This window comes from Eschscholzia californica, unplaced genomic scaffold, assembly GCF_041429995.1.
Source record: "Eschscholzia californica isolate CP2 unplaced genomic scaffold, dmEscCali1.0.p SCAF_6, whole genome shotgun sequence".
In the NCBI taxonomy this organism is placed as follows: domain Eukaryota; kingdom Viridiplantae; phylum Streptophyta; class Magnoliopsida; order Ranunculales; family Papaveraceae; genus Eschscholzia; species Eschscholzia californica.
In genome coordinates, this window is record NW_028238483.1 from 40671795 (window position 1) to 40685789 (window position 13995).

The following is a 13995-nucleotide window of genomic DNA, read 5'->3' on the forward strand; positions in this document are numbered from 1 at the left end:
TGAATTCAGTTGTGCAAGCAACAAGTTCAGTATTACTTTACCAAGTTATATTTAACAACAACGCGAGAAAGAAGATTGATTTTGATTCTATTCTTACACATTCTGTTGCTGACATTCAGGAGTATCTGACTCAAACTTTAAGCTGTTGTATGAGAGATCTCTGTATGAACAGATTCAATGAAGAAAACGTATAGATGAAGTACAAGCACAGATTATATACTGGATTTAAAGTTTACCCATGAATAGAATAGCAAAATTTTGACGTTATTTATCAAGTAATTCGACCTACATCTACGGTGGCAAGACCCGTGACAGACTAAAGTCTTTAATTGCTATTTGCTCTTCTTATGTATTAGTCCTATTTAAGATAAATTAAAAACAGTTCTATTTAGTTCGGATTCTATTTTAAGACTATTTTCAGGTCCCATAATTCTAAGGTCCAAAATTTGGGAATAATAGGAAACCAGACCCAATTTGAAATAATATTTGAAAAAAACTCATTTTGTAAAAGTACAACTTTACCCCAAAATCAACGTGAAAAACATTTATGAAAATTTCTGAACAAACCTTAGTCTACTCTCAACAATTTTGTACATTTCTGAACAAATTTGTTTTTGCTTAAAAATTGGTTTGCAAAAATGTTTTGCATTTGACAAACAAAGACTGACACTAACATTTTGGCTAAAGAATTTTTTGATTTATCTTATGAAGAAAGAAATAGTTTCCGCAGTTGTTGTATTGCTCCCGACATAAACATTTAAACTAATGCATTTTCTAGTTTGTAGTTTGCAAAAATTAAAATGTTATGTTTATTATCTTTTTTATTTGACGAATTCATTAACGGACATATAATATTTTTTTTAATGCACTATATATGGCGTTAACAACATAATTATATACGTTATCAACATTTTGTAACAAGTCAAAACAATTATATATGTCATCAACATTTTATAATAAGTCAAAACGTTATTACATATGTTGTCAACAGTTTGTAACAACAAAATTATATATGTTGTCAACAGTTTATACAACATATTTATATATGTTGTTAACATAGAAGGGTAAAAAGGAGATTATGAGAAAAATAAGACTGTCTTGTCAACATTTACAAAAATATTACAAAATGGGTTTTTATTTTACAGTATTATTTTTTAGTGGGCCTAACTTCCTATTTAGACCGATTTTTTGGGTTTTTAACTAAAAATTTCTTTAATTTATGCACATGTCAAATAAGTTTCCCTTTTATCTAGTGTACTCTACACGTTTTAAGAATTAGAAAGTAGATATGAGTGTCCTCTCCTTAGTCTCCTATTAGTTCATAGGCTGGTAGAATTCTAAGGGGAGATCAATATGAGTTAGTTTAAGTCTATTTATAGTTAAATATGAGTATATAACTCACATTTTATTTCAAAAGAATGAATTAACAAGTTCACGACTCGAGATGTCCAAAAAATAGATTTAGATAGATCAGTTATACGGATAAGGTACGATATATACACTCATTTAGTTCAGCGACAGGACAACTTGTCTTTGTCGAGAGACTCAGTGTTGAGATGCGACTTGCGAGGTATAGACGGGATGATAAATGTACCCATTTACCATATCTTATTTTGTATTACCAAAATGTAAAAAATCTGGTAGTCTAAGGGTGGCTTAATGCATAAAATACAATATTTATTATACCACTAAAAGAGGAAGATACACCAAGTAAAAGGATATGGAACTTACACATATGTTGATTTGTCAATCCAACCAGGTACGATCCCAGTCAAGAGATTTGAAGTCAGGTACCTAAGAAAGGACATCTCATGAACTGATTGAGATAATATATCAAAATAAAACTAGTGCTTAAGGATAGATTATTTACATACTTCTCACAACCCTCAAAATATGATCTCTTACATGAAATTGACCCTACTCAAAAGTCTGAAGTTACTAGGGATTGAGCCAGTTAGCTTGTTGAAGCTAAGATCCCTGCAAAAAAAGATGTCTCCCCAAATTAGAACTGTCGCAAAAAAGAAACTTAACTTCGAAGATACAAGGTTTACTTACAGGGTCTGCAAATTTGCGAATGTTGCGATATAATAAGGGATTGGTCCACTTATATTGCAGCTCCTCAACATACTAAATATTAACAAAAAAAAAAGTTGAAACACATCAAACACAAAAAACATCAGAATTTTAGAACTCAAGAGTCAAGAGAACATTTCAACTCACAGGGTTTTCATGCTCCCCATTCTGTCTAGCGATGGAAAACCAGTTTCTGTTCCCTTTATGTCACTAATCCTCCTACATTCGAAAACTTACGTCAAATATAACTATTGTAGTATTGTGGCAACTAATTATGTCTGTTAAAAGAACCGCCCAATAATTAACTACTTTATATTGCAAAATAAGAAAGATTCCACTAACAGGTCATATAAATTTGCCAAGAGAGATATGCCAGAAGGAATTGGCCCTTCCAAACCACTTGCTTGCATTGTTCTGTATTCAACCAAATTTAAAGCAAAATGAACGAAAAAATCAACGAAAATGTGTTCCTTCATCGAAATAGAAACTCAAATATTGTCAAAAATCATACAATTGTGTAAGCATTGTCCAATTCTGAATGAAGTTTGGTATCTTCCCTGTAAATTGATTATCACTGATACGACTGCATTATGATTAGAAAAATATTAATACATCTTCTAAATGATAACGAAAACTGATTCAACTTGGAGAGTTAACGACTGAAACTTACAATTCGGTCAAGTTGACCAGCTTAGAAAGTGTTGCCGGCAATTCCCCCATAAAATTGTTTGATTTTAGAATTCTATAATTACCACAAATCATAGTTTCAAAAAGAGTTATCTTTCAATCGCAATACATCAAAACATTCTTAAGAGAAAAGTAATCAAACAATTACCCATAAGAAGAGAGGTGCCAAGAATTCAATTTCCATTTTAGTGAAGGGAAAATAAGGCAGAAAATTGTAGATTGTGCAGATTTTCTGGAATTTTAATTTACATAACCCATTAGGCAAACTGAAATGCTAGAGATCATGATCTAAGGGAACACAAAAGTTCTATGAAGTGCCATGACATGGACTAAACCTCCTTACTGTATTTAATATGATTTGGGTTATTTAAAGCCAAACTGCATCCTAAATTTACACCAACAAAAGTTAGAAAATGATTTGGGTATGACTCGGGTGACGGGTGACTTGAGACTCGGGGCTGACTTGGGTATGATTGATTTTCCTTTATTTGCCAAATTAGAATGTTGTTTTTAATATTCTATTTCCTACCTAATTAGTAATAATTGCTAAACCCACCATATGATGGATTTTACCTTTGAGAAGAGGGAAGCTCTGAATCAGGTGGTTTCTAAGGCGAAATTCCGGTAGCGCAAATTCTACCCCCCAGATCACAGGAAATCTGAGCACAGCTACGACCATTGCGCGGAAGTGGTTTTCCTGTATAGCTCCATCATGTGACCTGAAAGTCTGTTGAAAGGGGAAGAGTTTGCGCCCACCGAACTTCCTACTACTCCACTTCTATAACAACGTCCATTGAGCTCTGAGATTGGCTTGGATGCCACTGGGAAGAAGGTCGACAGAAGGAAGAAGTTTCCAGTGTTCTTACTGGAGATACACCATGAGCGGAATGATAGATTATGTAGATAACAAGCGACTACTCTCGAAACTCCGAGGAGGTAGATTCTCAATTTCAAAGAAAGGGTATTACAAAGGATGGGCCATTACCTTGCCTTCAGAAGGTATATCCAGTTTAAGGACTTTCATATCCAGTTATCCATCTGGTATCAGATCGGAACAGGAACAGGAACATTAGGACCAGAAAGATGGCCAGATACCGGGGAGGGACCAACCTTTGGTTGTGGGAGAGCATGATAACTCGAGAGGCGAGTACATCTGGGCTCATCAAGTAGGAGAAGGCGATACTAGGAAAAAGTCGGTATGTTTTCCGATGGGAAGAAGAACTGAAGAATGGAGGAAGATGATCAAATACCTTGATGACCTCGTAGCAGGTACTCTATTGCCAAATGAGAGCACTCAGAGCAGATGGGATAAGACGGAAGATAATGGTGGAACGAGTAATGGTAGTCTTGGTAACTTGAGAAACAAACACACCTTAGGGATAACCAAGCAAGCAAGATTCCCGACGCGATGATCCCTCTTGAGATGGCGAAGAGGCATAGAGAATCATCAAGCAAATAGGGCAGGTTATCATAATGGCAGAAGGAAAATCAACACTCAACCCCCACCTGCGTTTCTAACCAATTCATGGAGATATTAACGCAAACTAGGAGAAAAGCGGGACCCGAGAAGATCACAAGGCCATCAAAGTCCAATATAATCCCCTATCACATTGAGGAGCCTCAAGGTAAAAATCTCTTCTCATGTACTTCTTCATCAACCCTAAAATGGCTTGTTATGGGACTGCGAATCAGATATGATGGAAGGAAAATCAGATTTGGAGAGATGGAAAAATACGGTAAAAACTAAAGAGAATGGACTCTCAATAGGCACAAAAACACCTGTGGTTGTGGGGTTTGGAGGGGCATCCAAAATAGGGTCGAAGGTTACATGAATTTGACCAAATTGAAACTGGGTGATGAAGGAAAATCAGATTTGGAAAGATGTCTGGATTGGTTGTCATCCACTTAGTGAAAGATTTCCAAAACTCTTTCTCATTCCAATGAACAAAAATGCACAGTGAACCATATGTATGATACTACACACATGGAGCTTGGGAACTTCAGTTCCGAGAGAACTTGAGATTGGAAGATTCAAAAAGTGACAGACCTGCTAATAATCATAGAAACTAATAAACCCAAGAACCAAGACGACAAAAGGGTCTGGAAAGTGAGGGAAGACGAGGCAATCAGTGTTCGAAACTTCTGTAGAAGAAGTAATCAGCGAGAAGATCAAATCATCTCTGGAACCATTAGGATGATCTGGAAAACTCCACCCCTTCGAGAGTCAGCTTTACTTTATGGGCGGCAATTCTACAAAAGCTGCCAATGGCGGACTAGCTCAAAAAGAGAGGAATGCCCCTAGTAAACAGATGCATCCTATGCAAAAAATAAAAATAAAGAATCCACAAACCATTTGTTGTTACGCCGTCCAAAAGCTACAAACCTATGGGCCTACTTTACTTTATTCATGAAGATCAGCTGGTGTCCTCCAAGAAGCATTCAAGATGCAATGGAGCAGTGGGCAGGGCTCAAAGTTAAGAAAAACAAAAAAATTGTTTGGAATATCATCCTGGCTGCAATCATATGGAACCTATGAGGCGACATGAATAATAAAATCTTCAAACGGTCGAGTAGAGACAGAAGATGTTAAAGGATCCTTTTTTGTTTGGTCTAGAGTTATTAAGGAGTTAAAAGACATATCTTGTATAGACATGGTAGTGAACTGGGAGGCTTGGGTAATCTAACAAGTCCAAATAATTTGTAATCACACTTCTTGTACATACTTTCTTTTCATATATATTCTTTCAAATTTTGAAAAAAGAAAAATAATTACTAAAAGGATAAACATATTAAATAGTTTTAGACTTTAGTTATTATAATAGAGTATTAGTCTAGTAAGACTACAGGTTTTTGGTTCTAATGAATAGTTATAGTTATTACTATTAGAGTATGAGACAACTGATAGGATCAAAGTGGTTTACGAAAATTGACATGAGCATCTAACAAATTATTCTATCAAACGTACTCCCCTGCATCCGAGAATAACGACATAAACTTCAGGGTTTCACCAGATACGGGTTAGAGAGGAGGTTGTCCCTAAGACTGCATTTGTGACACGATAAGGTACTTATGAATTTTTGGTTATTTTGTTCGGTTCGACCAATGCTTCAGTTCTTTTCATGAATTTGATGGATCGGGTGTTTTTTTATTTCTTAGATAAGTTTTTTACCGTATTTATTGATGATATCCTTATTTACTCCAGAACTAAAGAGGATCACTTACGACTGGTACTAGGGAGACTGGTGGAACACCAATTATATCCCAAGTTCGAGAAGTGTGAATTTTGACAAGAATAAATAAAATTCTAAGGTCATGTTTATTTGGATTTTATATTTATTATGTTGTGATTTCGAGGCAGAATGCTTTATATCTTGGTTTTCATAGTTGCTGGCGTGGAAACTAGGACTTGGGGTGTTTCACGACGCTAACAGATGGGTAGTCTTTTTTTTTTTTGAATACTTTGAATTAATATTGAAGAAAAAAAGGGGGGTTACAGAGAAAAAAGAATAGCCAAAGGAAGAAAGAAAAAAGAGAGGGTACTCTTGAAAGTTATATCATCTAAGGATATCCCCCCAACTAGAAACAAAATCTAAATAAGAGAACGATGTAGCTATGTAGTTGGTCTCGGCCGAGACAGCCGAGAATCTCGGGTCTCGTCTCGGTCTCGGCCCTCTCCCGAGACGAGACTCGGCCGAGACCCCGAGTTAGGGCTTGGCCGAGTTTCTCGGCCGAGACAACCCGAGACCGAGACGAGACCCGAGACCGAGACAGCAACTTCCAAATATTAAGATTTTTTTTTTTTGGAAAACTCTTTGACCTAAATTAAGTACTACTATTTATTATATTCTCAAATCTTAACTACTTATTATATTCCCAATGTATCTAATATAAACAGCAATTATACTATATAGAATATTTAGGGTTTATGCCTTAGAGAGAAACTAATAAATTCTTTAGAAACTTTCAAAAGTTTAGTAGATTGGGATTTCCTTATACAGAAATTAAGTTATAATACACAGTACAACTAGAATTAAGAACTAAGAAGAAGCAAAGAATACAAGAAGTCGAGAAGTTTCAAAGAAGAAGAAGGTGATTCTAGAGAGAAAGTTGAAGTTTCTATATTTGCTGTCTCACCGAGAATCTCGGCCTGTCTCGGTCTCGGCCTTCGGCCGGACCGAGACCGAGACCAACTACATAGCGATGTAGCCCATCCTATGTTTCTACTCCACGAGTAGAGACAGAAGATGTTAAAGGATCCATTTTTGTTTGGTCTAGAGTTATTAAGGAGTTAAAAGACATATCTTGTATAGACATGGTAGTGAACTGGGAGGCTTGGGTAATCTAACAAGTCCAAATAATTTGTAATCACACTTCTTGTACATACTTTCTTTTCATATATATTCTTTCAAATTTTCAAAAAAGAAAAATAATTACTAAAAGGATAAACATATTAAATAGTTTTAGACTTTAGTTATTATAATAGAGTATTAGTCTAGTAAGTCTACAGGTTTTTGGTTCTAATGAATAGTTATAGTTATTACTATTAGAGTATGAGACAACTGATAGGATCAAAGTGGTTTACGAAAATTGACATGAGCATCTAACAAATTATTCTATCAAACGTACTCCCCTGCATCCGAGAATAACGACATAAACTTCAGGGTTTCACCAGATACGGGTTAGAGAGTAGGTTGTCCCTAAGACTGCATTTGTGACACGATAAGGTACTTATGAATTTTTGGTTATTTTGTTCGGTTCGACCAATGCTCCAGTTCTTTTCATGAATTTGATGGATCGGGTGTTTTTTGATTTCTTAGATAAGTTTTTTACCGTATTTATTGATGATATCCTTATTTACTCCAGAACTAAAGAGGATCACTTACGACTGGTACTAGGGAGACTGGTGGAACACCAATTATATCCCAAGTTCGAGAAGTGTGAATTTTGACAAGAATAAATAAAATTCTAAGGTCATGTTTATTTGGATTTTATATTTATTATGTTGTGATTTCGAGGCAGAATGCTTTATATCTTGGTTTTCATAGTTGCTGGCGTGGAAACTAGGACTTGGGGTGTTTCACGACGCTAACAGATGGGTAGTCTTTTTTTTTTTTGAATACTTTGACTTAATATTGAAGAAAAAAAGGGGGGTTACAGAGAAAAAAGAATAGCCAAAGGAAGAAAGAAAAAAGAGAGGGTACTCTTGAAAGTTATATCATCTAAGGATATCCCCCCAACTAGAAACAAAATCTAAATAAGAGAACGATGTAGCTATGTAGTTGGTCTCGGCCGAGACAGCCGAGAATCTCGGGTCTCGTCTCGGTCTCGGCCCTCTCCCGAGACGAGACTCGGCCGAGACCCCGAGTTAGGGCTTGGCCGAGTTTCTCGGCCGAGACAACCCGAGACCGAGACGAGACCCGAGACCGAGACAACAACTTCCAAATATTTAGATTTTTTTTTTTTGGAAAACTCTTTGACCTAAATTAAGTACTACTATTTATTATATTCTCAAATCTTAACTACTTATTATATTCCCAATGTATCTAATATAAACAGCAATAATACTATATAGAATATTTAGGGTTTATGCCTTAGAGAGAAACTAATAAATTCTTTAGAAACTTTCAAAAGTTTAGTAGATTGGGATTTCCTTATACAGAAATTAAGTTATAATACATAGTACAACTAGAATTAAGAACTAAGAAGAAGCAAAGAATACAAGAAGTCGAGAAGTTTCAAAGAAGAAGAAGGTGATTCTAGAGAGAAAGTTGAAGTTTCTATATTTGCTGTCTCACCGAGAATCTCGGCCTGTCTCGGTCTCGGCCTTCGGCCGGACCGAGACCGAGACCAACTACATAGCGATGTAGCCCATCCTATGTTTCTACTCCACGAAAAGAGGACGCCAAGCACGTCTTCCTTTTCCACCCTAGCCAACGAACTTGAATCTCTAAAAATGCCATCATTCCTTGTTTTCCAAATAGACAAACATATGGCATAGGGAACCAGATTCCATAGATCTCTCTTTGTTTTCTTAACTGGTACGTTCCCCCATTGCTCCAAGAGCTGTGCTAAGGAGTAAGGTAGACACCCAGAGAAGTTACGGGATTGAAGGAAGAAAGTCCACAGCTTCGAAGCCTCCTCGCAGTGCAAAAATAGGTGGGGAATAGATTCCTCGCACTTCTTGCATCTAAAGCACCAATTTGGGATCAACATCTCTCTCTTCTGAAGATTGTCAATCGTGGGCAACTTACCCAAGATTGCAGCCCAAATAATGAAACTGATTCTGGGAGGGATACGGCTAGACCAAATAGACTTAAAATCAAAACTCGAGGTTACCCTATCGTTGTCCTTGCTCAATCTAGAATAGCATTGCTTGACTGAGATCGCGTCTTTGTCTTCATTGCTCCAAACCTTCGAGTCTTCTATCCCAGCCGAAGGTTTAAAAGGATCAAGGACACCTAGCAAGTTGGAGATGATAGGGATCTCCCAATCATTCAACCTTCTTCTAACTCTAATGTCCCATGTCCCCAGGTCCCAGCTGTAGTAGCTGAAAATAGACCCCTCTTTAGACGAGGAAATGTGGTATATAGCTGGAAATCTCTCCTTAAGAGGTATTGAGAGACACCACACGTCCTCCCAAAAGCTGATCTGCTTCCCATTACCCAACTTCCACTTCATGATTCTCTCCAGCCCTTTAGCTCTAGCTGCAATTCCCTTCCAGACTCCACATCCAAAGGAAGGCTTAATGCAACTGTGATCCCACCCTCCTTTTCGGCACCCAAACTTTTCACATATAATAGTCCTCCAAAGAGAGGATTTTTCCTGGGCAAACCTCCACAGCCACTTAGAAAGTAGAGCATCATTTATACTTTTCAGATTCTTTATACCCAAGCCTCCTTCTTCCAACTCCTTGCAAATAGCCTCCCACGCTACCCAATGAATTCTTCTAGTTAATTCCTTATCGTGCCACAAAAACTCACACATCTTCCTATCGATCACTTCTAAAACCGAAGAAGGAATGCTGAACAGAGAAAGATAATACAAGGGGAGGGCTGAAAGGACTGATCTGATGAGGGTCAACTTCCCACCTTTAGATAGAACCTTGGCTTTCCAAGAAGAGAGCTTTCGATTTACCTTCTCCACCACTGGATCCCATATAGCTTTACTCTTATACAACTACCCCAAAGGAAGACCAAGGTAGTTAGACGGAAGGGATCCAATGACGCACCCCAACCTGGCAATATTAGCCCCAATAGGAACATCCTGGATAGCTGGTAAGACCACTGACTTAGTATAATTCACTTTCAAACCAGAGGCTGATTCAAACCAAATCAGAATGTCCTTCAACTTGGTGATTTGAAATGTAGAGTCCTCTAGAAAAAAGAGCGTATCATCAGCAAATTGCAAGTGATTGACTGGAGTCCCATCGATCCCAACCTTAAAACCTTTAACCCACTGATTCCTCTCTGCCACCCCCATATAATAACTAAGGGATTCTACTACCAACAGGAATAGCAAGGGTGATAGAGGGTCACCCTGCCTCAGTCCTCTTGAACTCTGAAAGGGCCTCGTTGGAACGCCATTAAGAAGAATAGAGAACGAGGCAGAACTAACACAACCGAAAATCCATGACCTCCATTTATACCCAAAACCCATCTTTTCCATAGTTTGGTATAAGAAATCCCATGCCACTCTATCATAAGCCTTCTCTAGATCAACCTTGACAACCAGACCTTGACTTCCTTGCTTCCTTCTAGAGTCCATGAGTTCATTAGCAATCAATACACCATCCAAAATCTGCCTCCCAGCCACAAAAGCCCCTTGATAAGGAAGTATCAACTCATTCATAACTACTTTCAGACGAGAAGCCAGAATTTTGGAAATGATCTTGTACGACCCACTTACCAAGCTGATTGGTCTGAACTCCGCCAGGGATACAGCATTATCCTTTTTGGGAATAAGCACTATGAAAGTATGGTTAAGCCTCCAATCGAACCTGGAAGTGGACAGAAACTCCCTAATCATACACAAGAAATCTTCTTCTATAATCTCCCAGACTTTGATGAAGAAGCTGATAGGGAAACCGTCTGGGCCAGGAGCCTTGTCACTAGCAAGCTCCTTCAGAGCTCTCCTGACCTCCTCATTGCTAACCTCTTCTTCCAACATCCTATTCATCTCTGGCCTAATTTTAGGCAGATTCATGTTCTCAATAGAAGGCCTCCAGAACCTATTCTCCTTATACAACTCACTGAAGTGATCTATAGCAGCCTCTTCCAAATCCTTCTCTTTCTCTATTCTAATACCCTTATGATCTAGAGAACTAATCCTATTAACTCTAGCTCTGCAGTTGATAATCTTATGGAAGTATCATCTCTTCCAAACAGATGGGTAGTCTTGTGGACCACACTCTCATGCAACGTGGGTTATGGGAGGGTTCAGATGATAGATCAGATGCCCTAGATGGACACCAACTTACCATATCACTTGTGTTTGTTTGGTGATTGTTACTTGTCTATGCCTATATCGCCACAATTATCTGATTGTTATTGACACCTTTATGTGTCATTGAGAAATCTAATTGCCTTGATAGACCTTGAAACTGTCTATCACAGCTACCTTGAAACTGTCTATCACGGCTAGGGATTTAGAAACTTGCGTGTTGTGTTCTGATCCGACCTATTATTTTGCAGGGCAAGGAAATCGAAAAGTGTCACCTGCTTGACTCTTAGTTACCCTTTGAGGAGTTTCGTAACAGTTTCATTTATTTCAGTAGGTAGTTGTTTGGAGTTTCATCTCCTTAGGTAGATCTTTTATTTGTTTTCATTTTCAGTCTGACCCACGTGTCGCGTGTCGATGATTTGGAAACATCATTTCAGTTTTGAAAGGCTTAATAAAATTTCATTTAGTTGATTTATTGTTAATTACTAAGTAGTACGACTCGGACTCGGACTCGGCTTGGCCAAGATCCGAGTCCGAGTCCGAGTCAGGGGGCGAGTCAGCCGAGTCACTCGGCCGAGTCAGCCAGAGTCGATCTCATTGCTTCCCATAAGTAGTTACTAATGTATGTACTCCATATAATATGATTAATACGGAAATTCAAAATGTAATCATGTTCAAACTTCAAAACTGAAAATTAACAACTAATCTGCAACTTTCTAAAACTATGTTTTGGTAGTTTAAATATTTTATTCAGAAAATCCTTCGGTATATTTTGAATACTTATTACTAATAAATTTTTCTTTTTATGTCTAAAAAATCTTTTGGTATTCTAAAGATTTTAAATACTTACTACTAAATTGCAACTTTCTATAACTATGTTTTGGTATATTTCTAGAAAATCTTTTGCTATTCCAAAGGTTTAAATACTTACTACTAATAAACTTTGTAATTGCAACTTACTACTAATAATCTTTTGAAAGAAACGGAAAATTTTGGTATTTCTAGAATATTTTCAAAAACAGAATTAATATTTAACAAATAAAGGAAATAAATTTGGCATATACTAGTAACGACCCGAGTCAGATCCGAGTCAGGACTCGGCTCGGTGTATGTCCGAGTCCGAGCCGAGTCCCGAGTCACTCGGCTGACTCGGCCGAGTCGTACTGCATAGGTTAATTATGAGCTTCATATATGATGTTATTTGTCCTTTTTTTATGAGTACATTGATTGCGTTTAAATGCTTTAAATTTTGGTTTTCATGGGGCCAACGTGGAAATCTGGACTTGGGGCGTTACAATATATTGTTTGATTTACAATCTATGTGTGTAACAAAAAGGTAAAATCATGCTCGTTGATTCTATAACCACTAACATGTGACATCATCTGGGAAATTAACTAGTTTGCTCTAAACATTACATTATATAGCACTTCGCTTTTGTTCTAAACAACACTGAAAAAATATTTCTCTTTTCACCTCCAATTTTTTAATTGTTTTTGTTCCTTACGATTTGTGAGAGAGTTATTGTCTGAGTTCTTATAAATCGGTAACAAATGACCAAATGAGTGTTATTAATTACACTAAAATTTGTTGTATCCTGGAGGCATACGCCCACAATCTACATAGCAATTTTTACAAAGACGAACTTGGTCTTTTTTGCTTTTGTGGCTAATTCTAATTTTTTAGTAAATTTGTTATAGGATGATGTGGACCAGCCTTTTGGGCTACTAATGATATTGTCCGCATTGACACACCAGAACCTCACGGCCCTGAAAGGCCTCACTAGGGAAGGGAGCTTAACCTCTTAAAAAGAGCACCACATTCCGTCTTCACCACCGATGTGGCATTGTTTACAACAAAACTCATATATTTACTAACAGAAAGGAAAATTATTTGTCCATTTTAATTACATCCTTCAATCATTGGGATTCTTTACTGGTTGCTAATAGATCAAAGAAAATAAAAAAAATCTTGTTTTCAGAATTTCAATTTTCAGATATTTCTTGTTTCGTTCATCTACGTGACCAGCATATATAAAAAAAATTAATAATCGAAAAGTCTTACATTCTGTTTATGCCTGTGAGATTACCAAGCTCTATAGGAAGATTTCCAGAGAGATAATTGTTTTCCAAATCCCTTGACAACAAAAAACCCTAATTAGTTAAAATAACTTAACCAAATCTATTGCCAAATGTTAACAAGAAAAGTAACTTACAGATCTCTTAGAGTAACAAGATTTCCTATCTCTTTCGGAATCATACCAGTTAATCGGTTTCCAAGAACACCGCTGGGGTAATGAATTGATTTTCATACTATTGAAGTTAGAGTAAAGAATATAAAGAGAGAAAAAAAAAACAGAACCTTTTAGCATAATCAATCAGACAATGTGATTATGAAGAGCCTCTTACATTTTTATAATCGATTTCATGGAACCCCATTCCTTAGGTATTGTACCGTTAAGGTAGTTCCGTGTCAAGTCACTAGTAATTCAACAAAGAAAATGATTTAGGGTTTGCATTAGGTATTGAACAATTAAGAAGAAGAAGAAGAAGAAGAAGAAGAAGAAGAAGAAGAAGAGTGTTACATTGTCTTGAGATAGGGAAGATTCACAAACTCGGACGGGAGCACACCTGGTAGACTCTCAGCTTTCAGAACTCTGCATGCAGATCAAACCAACTCAAAAGAAAAGCCCATCTCTCTTGGCCCTCCCAAGAGGGTTGTAAATGGTAGTTTATCTGATCCGATATAAGCTATCTAATATCTGATAAGCTATCCGATATCTGATAATTATCCGATAG

At 37.0% G+C, this 13995-nt stretch overlaps 1 protein-coding gene across 6 annotated transcripts in view; it reads right to left on the bottom strand.

Moving 5' to 3' along the window:
• The window catches only part of LOC147534890 (putative leucine-rich repeat receptor-like serine/threonine-protein kinase At3g14840), a 31809-nt gene that overhangs the window by 6509 nt on the left and 11305 nt on the right, over window positions 1-13995 (bottom strand). For 2 of the 6 annotated variants that reach the window (XM_086648979.1, XM_086648978.1), the window contains exons 3-15: window positions 13782-13853; window positions 13606-13677; window positions 13413-13484; window positions 13262-13333; window positions 2909-2992; window positions 2744-2815; window positions 2585-2656; window positions 2416-2487; window positions 2221-2292; window positions 2056-2127; window positions 1906-1977; window positions 1732-1794; window positions 98-160 (exon numbers count right to left, since the gene is read on the bottom strand). In XM_086648979.1, the coding sequence (XP_086505105.1) occupies window positions 98-160; window positions 1732-1794; window positions 1906-1977; window positions 2056-2127; window positions 2221-2292; window positions 2416-2487; window positions 2585-2656; window positions 2744-2815; window positions 2909-2992; window positions 13262-13333; window positions 13413-13484; window positions 13606-13677; window positions 13782-13853 (930 nt within the window). Of the gene's footprint in view, window positions 1-97; window positions 161-1731; window positions 1795-1905; window positions 1978-2055; window positions 2128-2220; window positions 2293-2415; window positions 2488-2584; window positions 2657-2743; window positions 2816-2908; window positions 2993-13261; window positions 13334-13412; window positions 13485-13605; window positions 13678-13781; window positions 13874-13995 lie in introns of all 6 variants that reach the window. The other 4 variants (XM_086648982.1, XM_086648980.1, XM_086648983.1 and 1 more) reach the window with 3 other exon arrangements.